The sequence below is a fragment of the Poecilia formosa genome, unplaced genomic scaffold, assembly GCF_000485575.1.
Source record: "Poecilia formosa unplaced genomic scaffold, Poecilia_formosa-5.1.2 Scaffold588, whole genome shotgun sequence".
Lineage (NCBI taxonomy): Eukaryota > Metazoa > Chordata > Actinopteri > Cyprinodontiformes > Poeciliidae > Poecilia > Poecilia formosa.
In genome coordinates this window covers 114,046-139,386 of record NW_006800527.1, presented here as the reverse complement: position 1 = coordinate 139,386, position 25,341 = coordinate 114,046, and the positions used below count along the sequence as shown (strand labels likewise).

At 39.2% G+C, this 25,341-nt stretch overlaps 1 protein-coding gene and 1 long non-coding RNA gene across 5 annotated transcripts; one reads left to right on the top strand and one right to left on the bottom strand.

The window, feature by feature from the left end:
• Positions 1-1,400: 1,400 nt before the first annotated feature.
• Positions 1,401-24,884, bottom strand: dyrk2 (dual-specificity tyrosine-(Y)-phosphorylation regulated kinase 2). Of its 4 annotated transcripts, XR_001660126.1 has the most exons (8): positions 24,696-24,884; positions 13,300-13,403; positions 11,672-12,014; positions 11,423-11,586; positions 9,187-9,576; positions 8,872-8,962; positions 2,962-7,927; positions 1,401-2,775 (listed from the first exon to the last, which is right to left on the bottom strand). XR_001660126.1 is itself a non-coding variant. In XM_007541102.2 (7 exons), exons 1-7 carry the CDS (start codon positions 24,733-24,735, stop codon positions 7,287-7,289), a joined length of 1,773 nt encoding a protein of 590 aa, XP_007541164.1. In that variant the 5' UTR covers positions 24,736-24,884; the 3' UTR covers positions 1,401-7,286. The 4 variants fall into 4 exon arrangements, 3 of the variants coding, with proteins under 3 accessions (XP_007541164.1, XP_016520962.1, XP_016520961.1); XM_007541102.2 differs by having other exon boundaries at positions 1,401-7,927; XM_016665476.1 differs by lacking the exon at positions 24,696-24,884 and adding an exon at positions 24,109-24,191 and having other exon boundaries at positions 1,663-7,927.
• LOC107834335 (uncharacterized) lies at positions 18,599-24,689 on the top strand. The gene is made up of 3 exons (XR_001660128.1): positions 18,599-18,636; positions 19,964-20,050; positions 24,118-24,689. It is a non-coding gene; the product is annotated as an uncharacterized LOC107834335 (long non-coding RNA).
• Positions 24,885-25,341: the final 457 nt, after the last annotated feature.

The window sequence follows — 25,341 nt, the reverse complement described above, 5'->3', positions numbered from 1 at the left end:
GTTTCCAGCGCCGTCTGTTGTGATAATCTAAGCAGCGCTATCAACAGTCAGCGCTGGCTTTCATGATGTCAGGCCCCCCTCCCTGTCAACTCTGCATTTATTACCACCTAACGAGCCTGCGTTGTCATGGAAACCCAGCGTAACCACTCAGCATCCTCAGATTCCTGTAAAGTTTCTTCATATTTTTTTTGTTCCTACTTTTTAAAGAACATTTTTCTGTGTGGCTCAAGAAAAACAATCAAAGCGAGACTAGATAAGTATATTTAAAAAACCCTCTAAATATTCACCTGTAAAGGCCAGTAATTAGATAATGTACAGTAGTAGATTTGTCAACAATTGCCTTTATGTATTTGCAACCACCAACGTGAAATACTCATTAATGGAGAACCAATTGATTTCTTAATCAGCCCAATAAACCTCGTCAAGACAAAACACAGATTATCCATATTCTGGCTAACTTTTCAAGTCGTAATCCAACTTTAAAACAGCTTCAGATGCACCAAAAAAAAAGAAGAAAAAAAAATTAAGAATAGAAAATAGCATTAAAACTAAAATTTCAAGAAACTAAAATCAAGTTTCAAACACAAATGAAGAAATCTCAATTTAAAAATAAACCAGGATATAAAAATTTGAGTCAGAATGAGTGTTAATATTGCTGTTGTTGGTTCAGTTTCACTAATCAAATTGATGCTGATGTTATAGCTGACATATCGTTCATTCCTAATCCTTGAAATAATAAAATACACAGAGATTAAAAAAGGGGTGGGATTATGATATACAATTTTTAAAACATTTTCACCAAAGGAATTCAAACACATTGGAAGCAAAATTTAAGATCACATTGATTAAAGTAATTTTAGATTCTTTAAATGGCTCAAGAGTTTTTTTGGATTGCACCCAAATCCATTTCCATCATCTAATGGTTTGGGGGGGAAAATAGAGATTTCTATTTAAAACAAATATAAACTAAAACAAAAAGCCATGTTAGTTCCCTTCTCTTTAATGGAATCTAATTGCCCACTTTTGTGATTGACCTATTTTTGGATACTTTAAGAATCAGTACTTTCTGCAGTAAAATGTTAAGTAATATTTTGGAATATGTTTTAGGTTTAAATGAGTATTAGCTAACAAAAATTCAATATTTACTTTACATGTTCCAGATTGTAATTCTGTAGATAAAACATGGCTGAATAGGCCAGCTAGAGTAAAGGCTTTATAACATTAAAGTGGACATTTTTCTCAATTTGTCTTTATTAACACTTAATTACTCTTGAACTTTCTTCATCCATGTGTAAAATGGCTCGAACATTCATAGGTTAGCATCAGGTTGTTATGACATAGTTTTAAGAAATGAATATGGAAAAAAAAAAGATTTTCCATCTAATTATTAACACAAAAGATTGACAATAAAAGTGTTTTTATTAATAATTTTTTCCACCACAATAAAATTTAACAAAGGCTCACTAAAAAAGTGTCAATTTCTGTGTTCTGTACAGCAGATACAGTACAAAATAAAACTGGCCGTGCAGTGGCACCACAGCCCATTGAATACCCCCCCCCCCATCCCCAAAATGTTTTATTCAAACACTTTTGCACAATATTTACATCTTTAAAAAAAAATCAACAATAAAACCCAGCTGACAAACAATATAGAAACAATTCACTAATGTCTGGCTGCGAAGACTTCTCGAGAGAAGCCAATGGCTAGTGAGCTAATTAGCTAACAGGCTAAAACCGCTTTCACGTGAACAAAAAATTTTATCAGAGTGCTACCAAGAGGTAAGTTAAAACTTTTTTCATTTTATAGGAAAAAATTGTCTCTTTATTGTATTTTTGCTTGTTTCTTACTTTCTGACTGCCTATATGTGACTGCTGGAGTAGCTAGCATTTAGCTACTTTTGTAAAGGAATGCACTTTGGTAGATTAAACCAAATGCCCTGGATGTTAGTCATATAAATGACAACAGTAATGCAATCTGAGGTACAAACATCAAAAACAACCACATTAATACTAACAGCTTGGTTGAGAACTTCGTTGAAGAGCTCAACGAAGCTGCAGAGAGCAAGAAAACCCTTTGCTATTTGCTACTAGCATTCAGTTAGCAGTAGGCTAGTGGTAGCTTCAATAGGTAAAACCAACGTCAGTGCAGCAAACGGCTAGTGTTAGCTTCGCCCTGTCGTTAGCAAACGACAGTTGGCTGATATGTGTCTGTACATTGTGCTGCCATGACTTAAACTTCTCCTTCTCTGCTCCAACACACACAAACACGAAATGCTAACATCAGTGCAGAGCAGTTTAAAGCTACGATCTGCGGTTGGGCTGTTGGTCTCTTCTGCTGGATCTGTAAACATTGCAGAGGCCCACAGGTAGGGTTAGCAAGATAGAAATATGAGCGTCAGCAATGGCATTATGACAACTGCTCTCTTGGCTAGCGCTAACGGTGTTTTAATTTCAGTCGGAAGCCTATTTATAGTTTGTCTCGTTCGTTTTGTCTCGGAAGTTGGAACTCGCATTTGGGAATGACGTCAGATGAGAGTTGAGAACGTTCAACGGAAACGGCAGCCATAGCATACCGGAAGCTGGACTCGGGTAAGCTTGGAAATTGGATTCACCCTGAATATGTTTAACTGCAAATAACCATTCCTCTGTTTTTAGTAGAAACAACTAAACGGAGACACCCCAATTGAGTTACTTTGACTGTTATAATTTCCTGTTTAATTTAAAAATGTGAGTAATGGTAAAATCTGACTTTGTTGAGACCCTAAGTTTGGAGATCTATTCATTCATCTTTAATTTTTTCCCCACTACGTTTCTTGTTGCCGCTGTATTTTTTTTAAATTTTCTGCAAATAGTAATCCTTTCATTTTTAAAAATGTCCTCCTTTGATGTCCCAGGTCTCCAGGAAGACCATGGTAGGGGTCATCCGGGCCCTGTCCTCATCTGTCTCCTGTCTAGCGAGACGGGTTGTTATGAGGGAGATCTCGGTGAAGAGGGCCAAATCAAAACACCTTATCCCTAAACGGCACCTTAAGACCTGCAAGGCTATATGCAGAGACGAAATTCCCAGAGTCTTTGGTAAGACTTGTCATCTCAAGTACCTTGCATTGTTAATCATTCCAGGTTTTTCAAGGTGTTTTCTTCAATTTTCCTCTTTTCAGACATACTGGAAAAGGACACTTCGCAAGAGGTCATGCGGAGGTTTTTCAGCCTCCTTAGCTTACACCTGTCCCGTGTCTACAGACACAGGACAGGTGTACTTCGTAATATGACAATTGCTGAGGTCGAAGAGGCGAGGACCAACGCAAGTGAAAAGGATGAAGGATTTCTGATCAATGTAAGTCGAATGATATTGAGTTCCTGCCATTTCGGATCATGACAAACTGCTGGAAAATGGCAGGAACCAAACACCTCTCCTTTGCATTACAGGTCAAGGAGCACAAGACGAACCGGGCCTTCGGAGCAGCCAAGGTCTACCGTTGGGTGGTTAGACAAATGGCAGAAAATACGAGCTGAGTTGAACCCCTCTGCAGACATCACTAGGCAAAGTCAAACTTTGTACAAATAAAAGTGTTTTATTTGTACAAAGAAATGTTTTAAAAAAGACGTCATTCCCAAATTCTTCAGAGGCAAACAAAAGGCAACTAACGGCACCAAATGTGTAATCCAGAAGTAGTTTTGAAGCTAAACAGTAACAAATATGTTAAACTTCAGGAATCCAACATTTATATTAGATTGGTTTTCCAAATTAAGACAAAAATAAAAAAATATGGCATATGGAGCACTATCATGTAATGTTGGCTGTAAAATACAGACTACACAGCATGGAGACTGGAAAATGAGATACTGTTGGTATTTTTCAGCCAATTCAGGCTGAATAATAAATGAATAATGACATCATCTTTGTGTGTGTTGGGAGGGCGTGGCATGGCGTCGAGATACTGAAGGCACAAAGTTACGACTCTCAGCACTCCGTCTCACAAAAAACGTTAAAAAAAACTAAACATACAATCAACTCAATTTATCAAAACAAAACAGAATCAACTCCACATTTTCTACTTTTCCCCCTCCTGCACCAGGAGGGGGCGGAGCTTCCCCTGAGATGGGCGGAGCTTGTAGCATCTGCGGTTCCTCCTGTGCATCATGACATCGTCTTTCACTTCCTGTGTGCTACATTATGTCAACGGACACCGATTAGCCAATCCCGGGAACCTTTTCCTCCTCCTCCTCATCTTCATCCTCCACCTCCTCATGTGACTTTATTTTCAGACTGCGTTCAGATTTTGTGTATTAATATCGTGTGTGTTTGTAAGGGAACAAGTTTTAAGAGAACTTTTTAATATTGCACACACGCGTCCTGCAACAAACACACACATTCAAGTATACAGTAATAACTGCACCTCACTGTACATACATAGACTTTTAAATATTAAAATGTGACAAATAAATTAAATCTAACATGCTTTACTCGTCGTCGCCCCCTCCCTGATGGTTAGCAACACTGATTTAAAAGGACCAGGATTAAAGTTTGATCATTGCTCTATTGTTCACCTGCATCATCAGAAACCAAACCTTCGACGGATCGCAGTGAGATCTGGAACATCGGTTCCTTCACAAGCTGATGAGAATTCAGGCGGTGCCAGAAACGAGCCAACGGCCCAAAACCCAGAGAACCTGCTGTTGATATTAATATTGTATGTTTAAATGTAAAACACCAGCAAATAATTAAGAAACCAAATCTGGGCTGGTGAATTGATTTAAAGATTTAATTTTTGGATCATCTGAATTTATTTATTTATTTTTAACCAATGCCACCATTTTGATTGACTAGTTTCTATTTGTTTGGACTTCAATTTAGTGACCAAATATAAGATATTTTTCTTTTTTTAATTAGAAGAACAAAGTTATATTAGAAAAATGAAGAAATAATTAATTATCAAAACTTTCTTCACATTAAAATGACTTTTTGTAATTTCAAGACATTCTTCTGATAATGCCATGACTATTTTTTCATAATTAATGAAAATTGCTGTATCCTGGCCCTAAAACTGTCATACAGCAGGAGAAATTAATAAAATGCCACTTTTTGAAAATGTTTTGTCATTTGTAATTTATATCTTAGAAAAAAAATTAAGATTGGAAATCGGACCTGCTATGTAAAAAAAAGATTAAAATAATTGGAGATTAAATTTTTAAGCCATATCAGCTCTAAAATCTCACTGTACTTCTTTTTTGTGCCACATTTCTCATCTTTCCCTAGTAAAACTTTTTTTTTTTTAAATGCAGCTTTTGTATCAAGTCTAATTAATTTTTTCTTTGTTTTTTTTTTTTTTTCGTTACTTTTTGGGTCGTATTCGTTTCTTTGTTCCTTTAACAAATCTGCCTAAACTAAAAATAAAGCTCGTTAGGCTTCCTCTGAAGCCGATTTTAAAGGCATATCATGTACATTTTAAAGGGACTTCTTTCAAAGATCCAGATTTAACAATGCTGCATTTTTATTCTGGGACGTCACTAAAGTATTTACACAGATTGAAAAACAATCTTCATCTAAACCTTAGTACAGTGTATCCAATCATTCTCAAAATATTCTAGTTTCTGTCTCTTTGGGCCTCCATTTTGCTCTGTTTGGTGAATTTGACAACAATCTGCACTTTTGAGCTCTTCCAATTGTAATTGTTCTTCAATTTGATACAATCAAATGAGATAAAAACAGCAAGTGTTTTAAAAGTTTGTTTTAGCCAGAGCCTTTGGTTTTACTGAAAGCTTACCTCATTATGTATGAAAAGTATTTTCCCCCTCACAGTTTTCTGCTTATTTTTGATTATTAGTGCATTTAATAATAAAGAACTGAATTATGTATTTACTCAGGTTGTCTAATATAAATTTGTTTAATCATTTTTCCATTTAAGGTGGAGGGAAAAAAAAGAAGAAATCTGATAAGAGTCAAATTACAACAGGTTCCTATTTAATATCCACATAAACTTTACTGCAGACTATTAAAATTGTGAGTTATTTTATAGATTTGTTGTAAAAACATGTCAATTTTATGCTTCTTTTTAGTTTTTTTTCACCATTAGAGGCCTCGATTTGAACTCGTCTGTAAACCACGCTGAATTTACCTTCTGAGGTTACGACTCCTTCATCAGCCTGGTCGAGCCCCAAAAATTCACATTTGGTTTCATACAGAGGGATCAAGCCTGTTCTCGTAAACAGAACCACCGTTTCTACGTCCTCAACCGTCTCACCTGCTTTACAACCTGGAAAACAAACTTAAAATCATAGAAAGTAGAAATATTTTGTTATTCTGTCTGAGAATGATAAGGCCGGGCAGTGGAGAGCTGACATGCTATGGCTATAACGGCTAATACTAGCCAAATGACTGATATACAAGGCAAAACACTGAGTCAGCTACTGTTAGCCAACTCTTTTGTGTGTGCTAGGCTAACTGCTAGCTAGTTATGTCGAAAATAGGTAGCAACATAACAGCTAAACATGAATATATAGCTGTTTACCAACTCAGTTCATGCTAGTTAGCAGTTAGCCAGCTAACAGGCACTACGCTACCATGCTAACATGGCTAGCTAGTAGATATAATATAAAACTGGCTAACTAATTCTGTTAGCCAGCTCTCAGGTAGCTGTTTAAAATCAGGGTTTAGAGAGTTTTGATGCTGTGATTTGGATCGTTGCCTATCAGAACCTCAAAAATTAAATGAACCAAAAAGCAGACGCAGCTTTAGGGTCAAGAGACACACGCTACAATCAGTTGATGACATAAAACTGAAGGTGAAACCCTAAAACTGTAGATAAAAACCTGTAAGACTGAAGTCACTCAACATTTTTGGTGTTAAACTGATTTCATGACTCAGCTAAAAAGATTGTTATAAAATATTTTAAAAAGCCTTGTTCCCTCCATCAGCACCATGTTTCTGATGTGTTTTAGTGAGTTTGGAGCTACAGAGCAGTGTGATGTGTTCCGATTGTCTGAACCGCCCCACAACGTGTCGTCACTTTACCGTCCTTTTGCCCAAACTTCAAACTTCATCCGCTCCCGATGATTTGAATTTGAGGTTTCCGAATGCACCCAGGGTCCTTTAGGTTGCATCCCAGCTTGGTTAGGTTCTTCAATAATCCAACGTCAGGACTGCATCTCACTTAAATGCACCCCAGCAATGCAATAAATAACCAAATGCGCTTCACAACTGGAAGGACCAGTTTTATTCAGGTCTAGCTGGTTACTTTTGAACTCAGCCTTTATTCCCCACCACTGGGGGTGGGGTGTATTCACTCTCAGCTAACTAGTTTGGGCAGCACCGTCCTTGGCTGGATGTTTCCGTTGGCGTCTGTAATGGCCGCTAAATTAGTCCTTGTTTTGGTAGAGGTGGTGGCTGTGGAGGTGGAGGCCAGTTTGGAGATGCAGGTGATGGAAGCGTCACCGTTGCTGACGGTGCGTTTGGTTGGGGCAACTTTCTCTCCTGTGGTTCCGGACGGAGGCTTGGGAAGCCGCCTCCTGAGCCAGGGGTGGCGCAGCGCCTGGCTCGGCGTCATCCTGAGCGCCGGGTCCCATTCAAGACACTGTTTGAGGAAGTCCAGGAAGAGCGGGTCATCGCAACCCTTCAACGCGGCGCTCCAGTCCTTGCTGCCCGGGGGGCCGCGTGTCTTCCCCCGTCGGGAGCGTCCTCCGTTCAGGACCACGGAGCCGTCGGGCATGGTGGTGACGGTGCAGTACCGCGGGTAGCCTTTGGACGACACGAAGTTCTTCGCTCGCTTGGAGGCTTCTAGGAGCTTCGGACTGGGCATGCCTATTAGTTCAATGATGCAGGCCAGCTGGTCGGATTCGTCTTCGCCTGGTAACAGTGGATAACCGGTCAGCAGTTCAGCCAGGATGCAGCCCAGGGACCAGATGTCGATAGGCATCCCATACCTGGAGCCTGGAGAACAAAGTCCAACAGGTCGTTATCTTTCAGGAAGAAACAGATTTTAAGAAAATTTCTGCAACCCAACAAGCAGTTTATCCATTACAATGATTACGCCCATCTAGTTTCCACGTCTTTCTATTGAAAAAACTGTTTTAGAGGAATTGGGGTGATAATCAGATAGACTCAGTTTGATTGGGGACTAAAAACTCAACATTCGTTACATATTCAGGTGCTGCAGTTCTTTCATACTGCACTGCATCAAACCCTTTGAAAAACCTCTCCCCTTCCTCACCTGTGGGGGCGCTGCACCAAGAACCACTGAATGAAACGACAAAAACCTTTGAAGAAAACATTGAACACAACTTCCTTCTTCACCAAATGTTAACAATAATGGAGTCAGATTTTAGCAGGTGGAGAATTTCTTTTTTGTCTTTGGTAGAAGACGGCTCATTTCTCCTGCTAGCACTAGGCTAATGTGTTTGTTTTGGTTGCATTTACCCAGAATTCCCTGCACTATAGTCCGCTTCCTGCTTTTGGAGAGGTTTCTGGTCTGCTTGATTTTCACATATGCATTCGAACCGAACCAGAGTTCACTGAAAACTATGGTTTTAAACCGAGGTTTTAGATGAACCAGTTTGCTTTTTTGGTTCGATTACGCATTCACACCCCCCCAAACGAACCAGAGTTTGACTAAAGAGGACTAAGCAGGACTGGTGGGAGAATACCCTTAATTTAGTTTCTGACATGATTTAAGAAGACCTTTCACCTCTCGAGGTCCAGCTAATATTCTTCTGGTCAAACAAAGCAATTAACTGTTTGAAATAGCTTTTCGAAACATCTATAACTGGCATCAAGTTAAATTTCCAAAAAGCTAATAAAACAGTTTGTTTCAAACATTAAATGTGTGTTATTGTGAGCGGATTGTTGTAGCTGCTGCAGCTTGGAGCATTCTTTACCTAGAATCACCTCTGGAGCTCTGTAGAACCTGGACTGGATGTAGGTGTAAACCCTCTGGTGTTCATAGCAGCTGGAGCCGAAGTCTATGACCTGCAGGAGAACAGAGTCCTGTAGTCCTGCGACTTGAACTTTTTAATAAATATTAAAGAGTTGTTGACTTTAAATAAGCTCCTATATGTTGCTGAAAAGTTATTTGTAATATTTGACTCATTTAAATTCTAATATATTTGCACTATAAACTAGACTGAAATACTTGGTAAGGTTTTGTGTTTTTGCAGTGCGTCTCCGGCGGACGAGGGACTCGTGTGCTTTACCTTGATGCCGCTGCGGCCCTGCTGCTTGAGCAGAATATTCTCTGGCTTGAGGTCGCAGTGGATGATGCGGTTCTTGTGCAGCGCATCCAGACACTGCAGGATGGAGTGGGCGAACTTCCTGACCAGCGGGAGGCTGAAGCCCTGGAACTTGTTCTTCTTGATGAGCTCGTAGAGGTTCATGCTGAGCAGCTCGAAGGTCATGCAGATGTGGTTGCGGAAGGTGAAGTGCTCCAGCATGTGGATGACGTTCATGCTCGAGTCCTTGTCCTGCTTCCTCAGGTGCTCCAGGATGCGGATCTCCTCCGCGGCCTGCCGGTGGAAGCGCTTCTCGTTGCGGACCATCTTCAGAGCCACGTGGGTCTGGGTTTTATGGTCGAAGGCCTTCACCACCTGCAGGAGGGGAAACGCGACACGCTGATTAATGTTTAATCTGTCAGAGCAGGTGGCGCTCACATCAACACGTCATCCAAACCTGACCAGAACAGCAACAAGTGTTTCAGGAGGAAACACGACTCGTCTGAATATAAACGCAATAAACATTTAAAATACCAAAACATTAAAATACAAAAGTTAACAGCAAAATTGAGAAATTAAAAGACAAAATGAAATTTAAATTATGTCAAAAATAAAGTATGGCTGAAACAATTAATTGAATGAATCATGATTAATCAATTGTTGAATTAATAGTCAACTAATTTAGTAATGATTAATCGTTAGCTGGAGTGTACAGACTGAAAAGTGATTAACACATTCAGAGCAGTAACTAAGGAAAAACTGTACAAACAAAACATTTTGATTACAAGATAAAAATTTCTGTATTTTTTAGCTGAAGGTGCATCATTTGCTACAAATTATGTTTATTTGTATCCTTTAATGCATTTCTAGAATTCTATTAAAAAAAAGCTTTTGTGGATAAATTAAAAATCTCCAGGATGTTGGTTTTTTAATCAGATTAATTGATTCCTTAGAATAATCAATAACATTTTTGTTACTTTTGTTAGAGTGACTTAAAGCAACAATGACGGAAAAACATGGAAAATATAAAAAATGATCTCCAAACAACGAAGCCACGAGACTAAAATGAGCAACACAGAAAGACGAAACAACACAAACAACAGACACTTGAAAGAGACTAAAAATTCAACAAATGAGCAAAAACTATGGAAACTAACAGCAACAAGTTGCCAAACCACAGGGAGGTTCCAGATAACAACAGAAGAAATATGAGAACAGAAAGCAGAACTGAGACCAAAACAGGCGCAGTGAAGCAAAACAGGGCAAAACAGCAAAAACAAAGTCTAAACTACAAACTGCTGGAAGATAAAACTGATTCAACACAAGCAAACACAAGATATCACAACATTGTGGTATTTAGTGATTTATAATCCACTGCGGTCTTTTCTGCTCTGATATATAATGTATTTAGCTTTAATATGGATTTCTGTTGCTGCTCTCATGGAGAAAACAGTTGAAAGACATAAAGTCACAATCCTGATGATAATTTTAGATTTTGGGGTTTTTAAATGGTTCGCTAATAAATCATCCTGGCTACAGGAAAGGAAGAGTCCTGACCATCAATGATCCATTAAATAACCAGAAAATGATGAAAGCAACCACAGTAAGGCACAACATGAGCAAAAATAATCTAAAGCTGGGCTGAAACGATTAATCAGATTAATCATTTAAAAACAGTCAACTAATTTAGTAATCGATTAATCGTTAACTGGAACATACAGACCAAAAAAAAAGGACATTTTCTGAAAAAACATCATATTCAGAGCTGTAATTAAGCCAAAACTGCACAAAAAATATACATTTTGCATTTAAAACAAAAACACTTTTGTTTGTAAATATGTTTTAGCCAAAAGTGGCAGTATTAGCTTCAGTTTCGCTAACTGAGTGCTACGTTACTGCATCTTAAACACTGAAATGTTTATTTTCTGACTAAATAATGTACCAAATTATTTGGATATTTTAATGTATTTCTAGTATTGTATAAAAAGGCTGAAGTGGTTAGCAGCTGAAAATGAAACAAATGCTGCAACTTTGGTCCCAATCAAAACGAATCGACCGGACAATCAGCTACATTAGCATGTAAATTAGCTTTGAGCTAACGCATTTCAAGCTCCGTTTCTGCTGAATATTTTAGGTTTACTCCACAGAAAGATGTAAAATATTAGAGGGCTGGAGTTCTCAGACAACCGACCAATCAAACGTGAAGCCAGTGTGCTCGTACCTGTCCGAAGCTGCCCTTTCCGATCACCTTCAGAACCTCGTAGCGGTAAGCGATTTGGTCATGTGGCACCTGGATGTAGGACCCCTGTTCGTCGTCATAGCCGCTGTTGTTGGCTGCACCCAGAACGCCGTTGCGTTTCTTTGCGTTCTGGCCGATGAAATACACTGAAACAACAGAGACGAACCAAATCAGACGACGTTCCCACGACACAACCAACCCCAGGCGGCGCTCCCGGTCGAAACGGATCACCTTCGGGGTAGCTGAACACCTCGTGGTGTTCGAAGGACGACAGCTTGGACATGTACTGCTTCATGGCCAGGTCGGGCGACATGGGGCAGGGCTTTGGCTTGGCGTCCCCCTGCTTGTTGGTGATGGTGGTGCTCTGGCGGCCATGATGGGTGGCGTCGGTGGCTGAACTCTGCCGGTCCGGGAGCGGCATGCCCGTCCGGCTGGAGCTGAGCGGGGCCAGGCCGTTGGGCTGCGTGCTGAGGACTGATCGCCTGTTGGAGTTCTCCTCAAACAGCTGGGTGATGTGGACCTGCGACTGAGACGAGACCTGGATGTTGTCCGACATGGCAGGCTTAGAACCTCCCTGGAGAGGAAAACAGAAGACAGCGTAAAGGAGAAGGCACCAACAATTCACACTGAACATTATATCAAATAAAATGTTCATGGAAAACTTTTCTTCTCTCTTTAGATTGATGATGACTGTTATCTGAATATTTCATATAAAAACAAAGATCTGATAATCCCAACTGGTTTTCTGATCACAGTGGATGAATATTGAAGGTTTCTTGTACCTCAACTCCATAAATAACTAAACATGCATGACAACATCCTGCTGCTGCTTTTTAAAACTAATTAGTTCTTTAGGAGAATAAAGAGAAATATTAGCATAGCCTAGAAAAATAAACACAAACATGATGAAACAGAATGAACGTGTGAATGCCGACAGCCTGATTACGCTAGTACTTATTAATGGATTCGAGTCGCCCCCTGTCGCCATGGAAACCAGCACACCTGGTTCCTTTCAGACGAATTCACACACACATATGGTGAGGCAGCTCAGTTCAAAGAGGTGTGTGTGTGTGTGTGTGTGTGTGTGTGTGTGTGTGTGTGTGAGAGAGAAAGAAAGAAACACGACATCAAACCGTCCCTCTGAGATCAGGTTGGTGTGTTTCTGCCGTCAGATGTGACAAATGGCCGACTGTGAAGTCGTGGCTCCGCCCACACCTGAAAACAATATGGCTGCTTCGCTGATGAATCATCACAGGAAGGGCCGACAGGTCAGAGGTCGTGAAGCGAGCGTCTGATTTGAAACCAGTTCAGAATCATCTGGTTGGAGCTGAAATCATAACTAACAGATTCAACCAGAGAAAAGAGAAAAACGTTTCTGCTGACGGTGATAAAAAGAATCCAGGTCCAAATCAAATTGGATCCGTTCCAAGTTCTGCTGAGCGACGAACAAACATGGAGTCTTCCTCTGGATCCAGGATGAAAAGCAGCGAAAAAAACGATTCTGCAAGTTTTCACAGAAAACCCAGAGTTTTCATGACGAATTTAGAGTTTCAGATGGATGAACGGATGGATGAACGATTGGAAGGTTGAACGGTTGGTTGTATGAACGGTTGGATGGATGGCTGAGAAACATACACAGGTATAAATTAATTTTCTGTTTCCGGCTGCAGACAGCTCCGGGTGTTAGTGGCGCCACCTGCAGGAGAATCTGAGCAGAGCAAGAACCCTAGTGATTGTTCCCAAACATCAGAGCTGGCTGAAGTCAGGAGGAACATCAGTGATGCTGCAGCTGTGAAAACACCCTGAAGAGCAGGCCGCTGAGAGTGTGTGTGTGTGTGTGTGTGTGTGTGTGTGTGTACCGTCAGGGGGTTGTGGTTGTTGTTGCGCAGTGGTGGCAGGGCGACGGGCGATGTTGTCTGAGAGCCGCTGTGACCAGGAGAGCAGACCGGCTCGCCCGATTTGCCTGAAGGACGCAGAGAGAGAGAGAGAGAATGTGAGGAATTTCTGAAATATCTCCAGATTATTCACCGTTTTTATTTCCCACTGCAGAATATTCGTCTGCTTGCTTCTGCGTTTTGTTTTAAATATTAAAGATCAAACTGTTTTATTTAATCAATCAAGGACAACCTGAAAAAAATACAAGATTATCATTTCATTCATTGAGGGAGACGTTTACAGACTTGTAAAGCTGTAAACACATGGAGCCACAAAAAATACTGAAAAACATTTTTTTATTTGTATCTTTTTTTATTTATCTGCTCAATAATAATCTAAAAAAATAGAAATGTTATTCTTGTAGAATATATCTGGTAAATGTACTTTGGACATCCCTCATTAATCACTTCCGTTTGTTAAATCTGAGGTCAGTTTCATTTAAAAAATCAGGAAATCAGCTGAAAAGAACCAGTTGGACTACAGGAAGTAGGCTGACTGTTCCCATAAAGCAACGCGTCATAATGTACAGAAAAACAAACCACATCACATCATTTCACTGAAACTAGCCATTTGTCAAATGTTTTTAAGATTATTTTTAAATTTATTTTTAAAATAATTTCTTTTTTCAAATTGTTAAGATTATTTTTATGTTTACAGGCATTTTTTATTTATTTCTTTTGTTTAATTTTGTTCAAATTATTTGTGTACATTTATGCATTTTTTAAAATGCAATTCTTAAGAAGCATTTATTTCCTAAAATAAATGGCCAGAACATGCATGTTGCGGCGTGGCCTAGTCAATGTCCAGAGGTAAACCTGATGACCTTATATCAGCCATTCAGCCCATAAAATGTTAAAATAATTCTGCAAAGCAGACGTTGCTGCCCGGCACACAGACTGAGCTTTTATTTGAATGATTCCAGAGCCTTCGGAGGAGCAGGTAATGTGCGGTTTGTCCCTTTAAATCAAGATTTGATTGAATTCTTGCTCAGGCCGTTCTGGAGCAGCTTTGCTCTGGACTCAATCGGTCAGCAGATTGACTCGGCCTAAAGACGGATGAAGGTTTTATTTTAGCGCGGTAATCCCTCGACTCTCCTGCAGCTTCACCTCCTTTAGCAGAGATGTGACGATAGCACACAGAGGTCAGAGGTCACGCTGGATGAACCACAGCAGAGGTTCTCTGAAAACTTTTCCTCTTGGCAGATTTATCTGCTTCATGTCTTCCTCGCCTCACAGATCCAGTCGGGTCAAAAACACCTCAGATCGTCTCCAACCAGCAGGAGATATAAAGACGTCGCTCCAGCCGCTCGGTTTTAGAGGAAACGAAATGTTTCTACGATAATCAGGCAAAAATAAAAATTAAGAAACCGAAAACAATCCAATAAAGCAAAAAAATTAATTTTGTCCAATCAGCAAAAAAAAAAAAAAAAAGATCAGATTGTCAGTTTTACTATAATAAAAAACTGACATTTTTACCAATTGAATTTACAATAAATTTAAAGTCTTTTTAATTTATACACTGGGAAAATCTTGACATGTAAACAGATACAGATAATTCAGATCAGTGCTAAAAAAGAAGAATAGTGAGACGTGTTGCAGGCTATGTGATAGTTATGATTACCTTTATTTATTTTTTTAATTAAATTTATTTTTAAGAGTTATTTACATTTTTTATGTAATTTGAAACTTCATTTGTAGATGTTTATTTTTTAAATTTTCACGTAACTATAATGTATTTTTTAGAGATATTTTTTGTAACTTTTTTTAAGTTATTTATTTTGAATGAAATAAAAGGTCATCCCCTTCCCCATTCATGTGGTCATGTGACATTCTGATAACCAATCAGAGCACATCAAGGGGAAACAGGTGGATTCTGATTGGCTGACCGGATCTCTACTTTAACCCTGGAATATTTTTAACATAGACATGATTTCTTTTTAAAATATTCCGTAAGTTGCTTTTTCAGGATAATTTCAACACGTTAAAACTTAAAATCAGATCAGGGAATAGTTCGGTATTTTTACTGAATAAGTTTTCTGACAGCTGGGATCAATCTGCATTTCCAAAACCGTCTCAGGCTTCCGGTCGCAGATTGTTTCTGCTGCTGTAATCTGGACGCTCGCTGTAATCCTGCTAATGAGGAGCGACGGGCAGCCATGACGGGTCCTAGATAAAGTCTGTTTGCTCAACCCGAACCCACCCAGGAGGATTTCCCCATTGGACTCGTTTCAGGACTGGTTCCTGCTGCTAGCCGGTCAACTGCATGACCTCCTGCCTGTAATGGCTGCATCGTCGTTAAATATTAAACATTTGCTTCTTTCACTTTCAGCCTCTCGGAGACGGTTTGTTCTGAAGAAGTGAACCACAATCAGACATGTTCAAAGAAGAACTGAATGTTCAAATTATACTGGAAAAGATTATTTTTAACAAAAAGTGGATTTCTTTTTGAAATATTCTAAATTCAAATACTGCAGGTTAAAACTGGAAGTCCAATCAGCTGATCTGAGAATCTGTCAATTTCCTCTTGATGAAATTAAGTTACAAAAAAATAAATATATAAAAATGCAGCTAAAAAATAGAAATTGCATTAAAAAAATCTAAACTTAAAAAAATAAATAAATAAAAATACCTCTAAAATGAAGTTAAGAATTACATTAAAAATTCTTAACCCATTAAAAAAATTAATGGGGTAAAAAAATACTGCTAAAAACTAAAATTAAAAATTACATGAAAAACATATACCTTTGAAAAATAAATGCATAAAATATCAGAATTTTAAATAGATGAACACTCTCCACTAACAAAAATACCTCTAAAATATATTTATGTAAATTGTGTTAAAAATAATCTTAACATTTGAAAGATAAATTTCTAAAAATAAATAAATAAAAAACTATTAAAATTGGAAATAGGATTTGGTATGAAAAATTGTTTATGTTTTTGCGCCGTATCGACCAGCCTTCACATGGTGGTGGCAGCTTGATGCTGTGGGACACTTTTCATCACTTCCACATTTTATTTGTTTACTTTTCTACTGGATATCAGCTGTTAAATGTTCTTCTGAAAAAATAAACCACTAAAAGCAGCTTCAGGTGTGGTTCTGCTCCAAGCCTGAGTGAAGCACCACTGATCCATTATTTCAGGCATTATTGAAGATGAATCTGCAGAAAACCAGAGCCGCACAAGTCATGATGCCAGAACCGAGAAGAAATGTGGATGGATCTGGTTCGTGATGGAGAGGATTTGATTTCATCTGCAGGAGCTCGTCTGACTTTCATCAGCACTGGACTCTAATCCACGAATCCTCCTCGGCGGCACACCGAGACTCCAACTGGGACCTCTACTGGAAAACACATTCCGTTTCCTCTGCCCAACACCTGACAGATGCACGCCACCAGAGCGGAGCGGCGCGGTTCTGAACGCAAACCCGACACCGGGCTGGAAATGCCGGAGCGCCTGGCATGCTGGGGAGAAGTGACCGCATGGAGGGTCGGCCAGCTGGGCCAGGAACTCACGGAGGAGTGGGCCGCAAAATTTCGCAAAGTGACCCGGAAATTACGGCGCTGCTCGACTCATTCGGTCTCAGGGCTGAAACGATTAATCGTCTTTTGTAATAATCGTCACCTAATTTTCTAAACAATTAATCGTTACCTGGAGCATTAAAAAGGCTCATTGCTAAAAGAACAGCAGCCTTGAAAAATATGTACATTTGGATTTCAGATAAAAATAAACCTTCTTAGTCTGTAAATATTTTCTACACAGAACAATGTTGGGTTAGGCTGAAACGATTAATCGATAATTGAAATAATCATCAACCAATTTAGTTATTGATTAATCGTTACCTGGAGTATACAGACTTCAGAAAAAGACAATGTGGTGAAAGAACAACATATTCAGCAGAGTAATTAAGCCAAAACTGTACTATTAATCAACACTCTATTGATGTTAAGTCCAGCAGAAATATTTTTCGCTGCAGAATCTGAATCCCTTAATACAAATTATCACATGTTCCAAGGAACGCTATTCCATTTTAATCAGTAAAATGTTAATTTTCTTTAAAAAAGGAATGTAATTGTTTTACATCTAATTTAATTTCTAATATTGTAAAAAAAAAAAAGAAAGTTAAGATTGTATCAATCTTCTAATCCAATTCATCGGTTGACAGAATTAATCAATTAATCATGAGAATGATCAGTTAATCGTATGAATAATCAGTAGATTGAACATCATTAGTTTCAGCCTTGTGTCTGAGGCACAGTGAACGCAGCAAACTTTAACGCAAGAGGAGGAAACTGGTTTCTTCTCATCTGGACCAGAACCGATGTAATTTTCCACTGAGCGCCTGAAGGAAGAAGATCTTACTGAATCAAAACAAACCTACAAGTCATGCGTTTCTGACTTTTTCAGATGCTTCCAGCTTAAAATAACTGAAAAAACATTTTCACACCGAGAAATTGATTAATGCCCAACTAGCCTTAGGTGAAAGCAGAGAAGAAAAAAAAACTGTTTTTCCGGAGCCGGTTCGACTGGTATTCGTCACCGGGTCAAAATCCAAACAATCTCCCTGCAGGGGCCATTCTCTCTAAAAGTCTGTTTGTGTAAAACCTGAAAGAGTGACACCAGAGTGGAACAGAACCAGAACACAACCCACAGCAGTACAAAGTGTCCCCCACTCCACCCAAACACCAAGCCTAGATCTGAACCTGTAAACAACTGGTTGCAAAGTGCAGTTTCCAGACAGAGACGTGTTGGGTCTGAAAACCAAAACCACGCCGTGTCAAGCTTCGGTATTTAAGCTCACGTAACCTGAAACAGGACCAGACTGAGATGACAAGGCAATTACAGCAACGACCTGTGATGCAACATCCAAACAAACAGGAAAAACGCCGACTTTATCAGCCTGGTCCTTCCGCCTGGTTCAGTCTGATTCAAGAACCTTTCAAGGTGAACTTTCAAGTTCTTCCAGAGGTTTACAGTTAAAATCGTTGAAGAAATAAAACAAACACGTGCAGCATCGTAGGAGAATGCCGGCCGTTTGGTTCACACGGCAAGATTTTACAATTGTCGGCCGATTTCCAAAACACACAGGAACCGATTTCACTCACCGACATTCGGGAAATCTCGCAGAACCTCTCGAGACTAAACGTGAATTCAGCGTAAACAAACATGGTGGGTGATAAGAAGCAGTAGCAATAGCTTTCTGACTGTATTTGGCAGAGAAAAATCAAAACAAAGCGTCTGCAACGTCCGTCGGACTTTCTGGTGCGTCATGGCGGTTGTCTTGGCTTCTGTGTATTTTATGCTGCGTTTCGGTTACCTCGGAAACTCGAAGTTGGATTTGACGTCAGACCCGTCACACCCTATTGTTTGGAATAGTGCTTATAAACATAATTTTAAGCTTAACTTCTCATTAGTAAATGCCACTTTTAATTTGTTCAGCTTAAAGTTGCAGGCGATGCATGATACACTGATTTTAGGCACTTTTGGATCTGTCTTGTAAAATACGGGCGTTCCCACCACCGCTTGTTGATGTTAATGCGAGGAGCGGCCATATTGAAACGCGAAGTCCGTCTTCATAACAGAGGGTACTCGGAGTTGTTCTCAGTTTCCTAGTGGGAAATCCGACAGGAAAGCCGGAATTTTCCATTTTATAGTTTAACTGGAACGCAGCATTTGTTCCCGTCGCCTCGCTTTCTGATTGGCTGAACGTCACATTGAACGGGCTCGTTTGCCGGGAACGCCACACGCGCTCCCATACCGGGCTAAGACAAAAAAAAAAAAAAAAAAAAAAAGATACCGGGCTAAGACGATCCACCATGTTGAATATCTAATGTCCTTCCGAACGGAATTGTGTTTTGTTGACATCGACGAATAGTTTTAACAATATTACAATATTTTGTAACTGGAACGCAGATCCTGCAAGCGCCTCTGGAAAAGCTTGTGTTTGTTGCTCTGCTGGAGATATCAAGAACTGTACATTTCAACAAATTAAGTCACATTTTGAGATTGATTTAGGAAATTTTCTAGAACAAACTTGAAAATGTCTGAGCTAAAATCTTTTTTTTTTTTTGACTTCACAAGATCAGAATTTCAAGTTTGTTTTTTTTCTTGCATTTTTTTTTTTTTTTTTTTTTTTTAACTTTTGGAGCTCAGAATCATCCACATTTTTTCCAGAAAATTACTGAGCTTAATCTAAGAAATTTAGTTTTTTTATTGCAATTTTTCTAATTTCTTTCCCCTATTTGCAGTGGCCAGACTACACCATCACACATACCATCATGTGTTAAGACAACCAAAATGTAAAAACATGTGAAATGGGTCTAGAAAATAAACCATTGCTTTGCATTTCCGACTCAAACACTTTGCAAGAGCCAATCTTCTCAATATGGACCAATCCAGATTCAAATCCAAAGTAATTGGCGTGCAATGCTGCATCTGGAAGAACCTCAAGACACCTCGAACAATGTCCTCATGATAATTGTAAAGCATGGTGGAGGAGGGGTGGTGATTTGGGTTTGCTTTGTTACTAATTATCTTTTCCGTATACCAAAGCATTCTTGAGACAAACGTGAGGTCATCTGTCCAACAGGATCAAACTGGATCATGCCAGCAGTGACGCAACGCCACAGGAAGAGGACTGAGCCAAAACGTCTCCACAACAATCAGAGGAACTGAGGTGAGACAGAAAGTGACTTTATCTTCAGTCCTACCGAACCTGATAAAGAGCGGCCATTTTTAATGTGAATCACACCTTTGGCACTAGATTTAAGGCCATCTTTAATTCAACCAGCATGTTTATTAGCCTGGGCCAAAGTCCAGACGTGAATCTGATAAAGAATCTGAGGAAGGAGTTAAACATTAGGGTGATGGCAGGGAAGCTGTCCATCATAAAAGACTTGGAGCTCATCACCAGAGAAAACGTGTACTCAGTACGTATAAGAAGAAGTTAGCGACTGTTGAGCCATTTTATTAACATTTAAAATCAATAATAAAATCAAGAATCCCCCGTGGTTCCTTTAAGACACATTAGCTGTAGTTAAATAAATAAAGACATATTTAAAAATAAATCTGACAAGCATACAAATCAGCCTAACTTTATGTCCTGATCCTTCAATTTTCTTTTAAATCAAACTCTGAATCCTGGCTCATTTTTTAATATTTCCTCCTAAAAACAAACAGAATATCTTCAGAAAACAGAACTGGGTCACTTGGGGTCAAGTATTTGAAAAGCAAAACCATTTCAACATTTTATGAAAAGAAGAACAGAAATTAAGTCATTCCAGCCTTGAAAAGCCTGGAATGTAACTGAAGAGAAGTGAATTTAGTGACTGCATGGGTTTAACATAACCATACAGTAGCCAAAGTGAACGTCAAAACCTTCATCCAGTCTCCCCTATCCAATCAGTGTCATCTCTGCAGGTTAAAAACAGTCCACAACTCACCGTCGGTCATGCTGACACTCTGTTTTGCCAAAACATTTCCCCTGGATTCTCTTTGCCCAGATAGTTTTCTACAAGCAGCTAAAAATACACGCGGCCCACTGGATTAGCTTAGCGTTGGAGGCGAGGTAGCTGCAGGTGTTCGTTTTATATTAACGTGTGACCCCAGCGCTCACATGCTGACATGTTGGAGTCATGTAGCATTCTGCAAGAAACTCTTGAGCTTGTGGATCCAAGACAAGATGTGTTGGTGAACTGATAGGCAAGCAAGACAGAAAAAAAGATGGCTTTTTGCTTTCAACAAGACTGCAACTCATAGGAGAATAATCCTGTATAAATATCAACGGTATCTGCCACTGTGTGCCGCTTAGCACCATAATAAAGTTTGTTTTATTATCGAGTAAGGTCCAAAATGCATCCGTTTTGGACTCAAGAGTCCATGAGAAGTCTGGAGTCTGTCAGTTATAATCATTAAATTACAAAATTCAGCACTTATTTTGTTAATGCCAACATCAGCAAACATTCTAGCATTAGCATGTAGCCATCATTCTAAAAAACTAGTTCCGGATAACAAGTTACAAACTGCATGTTTAACAGTAGCAAAATTTAAATGGAAACATGCCATTTGAAAGGAAAAGTTCACCAGAAAAAAATAGTTTTTTTCTACAATGAAGTGGTTTTTCAGCTGTAATCAGATTTTGTGCATTTCACAAAACTTCAAAGGAAACGTGGCGGCCATGTTTACATCTGTTGCCCCCTTGATTTTAATGACTTATTGCGTGAAAAAGCTTATTCATGTATGATTTTAGTTGCATTTCTTAATTAGTTGTGTTTTTACATTAGCTGAATATCAAAAAACGCTTTGCATCCATTTGTTATGAAAACAGAGCTGTCCATTGATCTGCTATGCAGGCTGCAGACATTATACTGTTGTGAGTTAAAATGCTAACAGCAGCCAAGATGCTAATATTAGCATTTCACCAAGACTAGCATGTTAGCTACTATTACTATGCTTAGAGGACATTGTTTTTCTGTCATTAGCAATCTGCAGCTAGCACTGTGTGCTATGCTAACTGTAGCTTTTGTAACATGAACAGGCTAATCTTAGCATGCTTGCTAAGACTATTAGCTACCAATATTTTGATAATATTGAGAATTTGTTACAGTTCTTAACTCTATATTGGTATTGATACTTTGCTTAGGACTTTTAAGAAGATAATAAACAGTTTGTCAGAGTCCAAACAGAAATCTTTATCCCTGATGTTTTCAGTTTATTCAATTTAAAAAAACAACATATTTTTGACATATTAGACAAGTTAACTTAATGTAAGCCAGAAAAAAACATTAAATACCCATTAATGTTCCAGCATGAAAATGAATGGCAGTGGTCTCCTGAATCATAACTAAAATGGAAAGAAACCCAGATCTAAGTGGAGTCTATTTCACTTCCCAGTTCATTTCAGTTAAATGAACAGAAATAAAAAAGGCACACATTATGCAATTTCATTTATAATTTAGTCTAACTGCATTAAACTGTGATAAACATGAACTTAAATGGATAAATTACTGGAATAAATTGAACTGCTTGAAATGGAAATGAATTTGTTTTGACTGACTGGATTAAAATGCTTCAATTTTTAATGTCAGTAATTCATTCATAAATACATTAATCACAAAACTATAACTTGGACTGGAGTTTATGATGCCGGTTTTTGTATTCTGATCTCAATGTTTGTTGAAATGAACAGAACTGTATCCATTCTCAATTAAACAACAAATCTGAGTGAACCAACAAATGCATCTGGATTTTATTGGAGACTAAAAACAAGTTGAATGAGGGTGAAGTGGAACGAATAAATTGGGGTGTGTGTTATTTACATTCTTTTTATTTTTTTGCACTTTATTGAGTGTGCAAAAAGAACCACTGAAGGAAACGACACAAAAACCTCTGAAGAAAAAACTTCCTTCTTTAGGAAATGTAACAAAAATGGAGCAGAATCAGATTTTAGCAGGTGGAGGATTTGTCTTTTGTCCATGAGCCATTTCTCCCGCTACCGTGTTTCCCCGAAAGTAAGACAGTGTCTTACTTTCTTTTTATCCCCAAAAGCCCCACTATGTCTTACTTTCGGGGTATGTCTTATATTAGCCGACCCCCCTGAAACCCCCGATACGTCTTACAATCGGGGGTGTCTTACTATCGGGGAAACACGGTAGCGCTAGGCTAGCACTTTTGTTTTGGTTGCATTTACCCAGAATGCCCTGGGCTGTGGTCCACTTCCTACTTTTGGTCTGCTTGAATTACAATTTGGATAAGCTGGACAGATAATCTGATTCCAACTAATTAAATTATGACTGGATTAAACGGGAGTGAACTAAACAATACAGAGTAAGATTTCAGTTTGAATACGGCTTCAACTTCATAATTAGGAAATTTTAGGAGTTAAATCGTCACCTAACTGAATGATATACAAGATTATTTAGAAAATAAGCCACTTTTAGCTGAACAATGTTTACAGAACAAATGTAATCACAGTTCTTTAAAAATATAAATTTGATTTTTTACTTTTAAACATGTTAATAACCAGTCTGATTCAGATTGACTGGTGGCTCTGTAACTCACTTCAACCATTGGAAAAGCCAAAATAAGAACAGCCCTGAAAGCTTAAATAGCAATTATCTACTTTTTTTGTTTTTTAATTCTGGGAGTTTTGTGCAAAACTTTAAAAAAATACTTAATTAACCCTAAAGGAAAATTACATATGTTTAACTCATTATCCAAGGTTCTCCAAAGAGTTGTTATACATGCTAATTAGCAAGCGCCAACAGTAACTTTAATAATCGGGTATATGCCCATATTTTCATATCGGTGCATCCAAATTCCGAATATTCACATCACAACCTCTTAAAGGAATGAACTGAAACAGAGTAACAAAAATTACCCCAGAATTCAGGTTTAAGACGTACCGTACCTTTAATTTGTGTCCAACATGCAGTATCTTTGTATCATTTAAACAGTATTTCAATACCCCATTCAATCAAACAAAATCTGCTTTGATTTGTCTGTGTTTGGACATTTTAATAAGATAATTACTGTGAAACCACACGTGATATTTTTACCAAGTCGCCCATCCCTAATCTCAGAGTAGACAGCAGTAACAGCAGGTTTCATGAAAACACAAAGCTGGCAGCAGCTACACAACTTTAACATTATAAAACACTTTATCAAGCTTCAAAGTAAGTTTAAAACTGAAGATATGTGTAATAAAAAGGAGATTTTAACAATAAAGCAACTGACCTGATCTAGATCTGAAAAGGAAGCCGTCTTCCTGCCAACCAGCCTGAAGGCCAAAAAAATCACCAAGCAACCGGAAAACACGAGCAGAATACCCCTAACACCAAATCCAGCGTTACACCCCCCGAACCGAACCCCCACAGAGAGCCGTCCGAGCGGCGCAGCACCACCCCGGGAAGGCTCCACAAAGGAGGCGCAAACAGGCTCCAGAGAACCGAGAAAGGCAGCAGGAAAAGCCGCTTCTCCTGCCGCTGTCAACTCTCATCTGCGGGCTAAAAATAAACCTGACAGACAGCGACGGAGACGCCCGGAGCTTCCCCCGGTTCAGCGGCGTCTGATCGGTAAGCCTTCCGATCTTCCCCCCTCCTCCCCCGGCTTCCACTTTAGGAGATTACGGATAAATTAACGAGCTGGAGCCCAGGGACAGGCAGACTGTTGCGACCAGGTAAGCTAGCAGACCTCCCAGCCGTTCCTGTTGGGAGTTCCCTGCCTTCCTGGCTCCCGGAGGTTGGATCAAACCGAGGCGGAGTAAAAGTCCCGAGGCAGCCGCGATCAGAGGCCGCTACGCCGGGAACAGAAGCTATACTTACCCGTCGGGAGGACCGAGGCTCCGGGCTTCTTGGTTAACATGGCGGCCGCTCCTCTCCTCTGGTCTCCACTGAGGAGGACACCTCCTCTTCCTCCATCTTCAGCTCCTCCTCTTCCTTCTACTCCTCCTCCTATGTGGCTCCTCCTTTAAATCGCCCTTTCCTACCAGGGGCGCACCCAGATGGGGCCCCACTCAGAATCTTAGTGGAAAGCCATAATTATATTTTATTTATTATAAAGTTTGCTGATTATGTTACTACAGTAAATGGATGTGTTATTCATTTGTTTTGTTTTTAAAAATGGTGGGATTATGTTTTACACACACACACACACACACACACACTCACTCAAACACACACACACACACACACACATATATATATGACAGAGCATTAGGGCTATGCTAAAAAGAATTTCAAAATAAAATTATGAGAGTAAAGTCATAANTGTAACCCCTCTGACTAGGGTTACTTGAGTAGTAGCATTCCAACAGATCCATGTTTTCGTCTCTCGCCCATTTCCGTCTTGTTCCAGTAGCCCATTTTTCATCAAGGTGCTTTGGTTCCCCAGCACCTGACGCAGACCTTGTTTGGCCGGGCGACGTCTGAGCCCACACTGCATAGCTCAATTGCACAATTGCACTGTTGT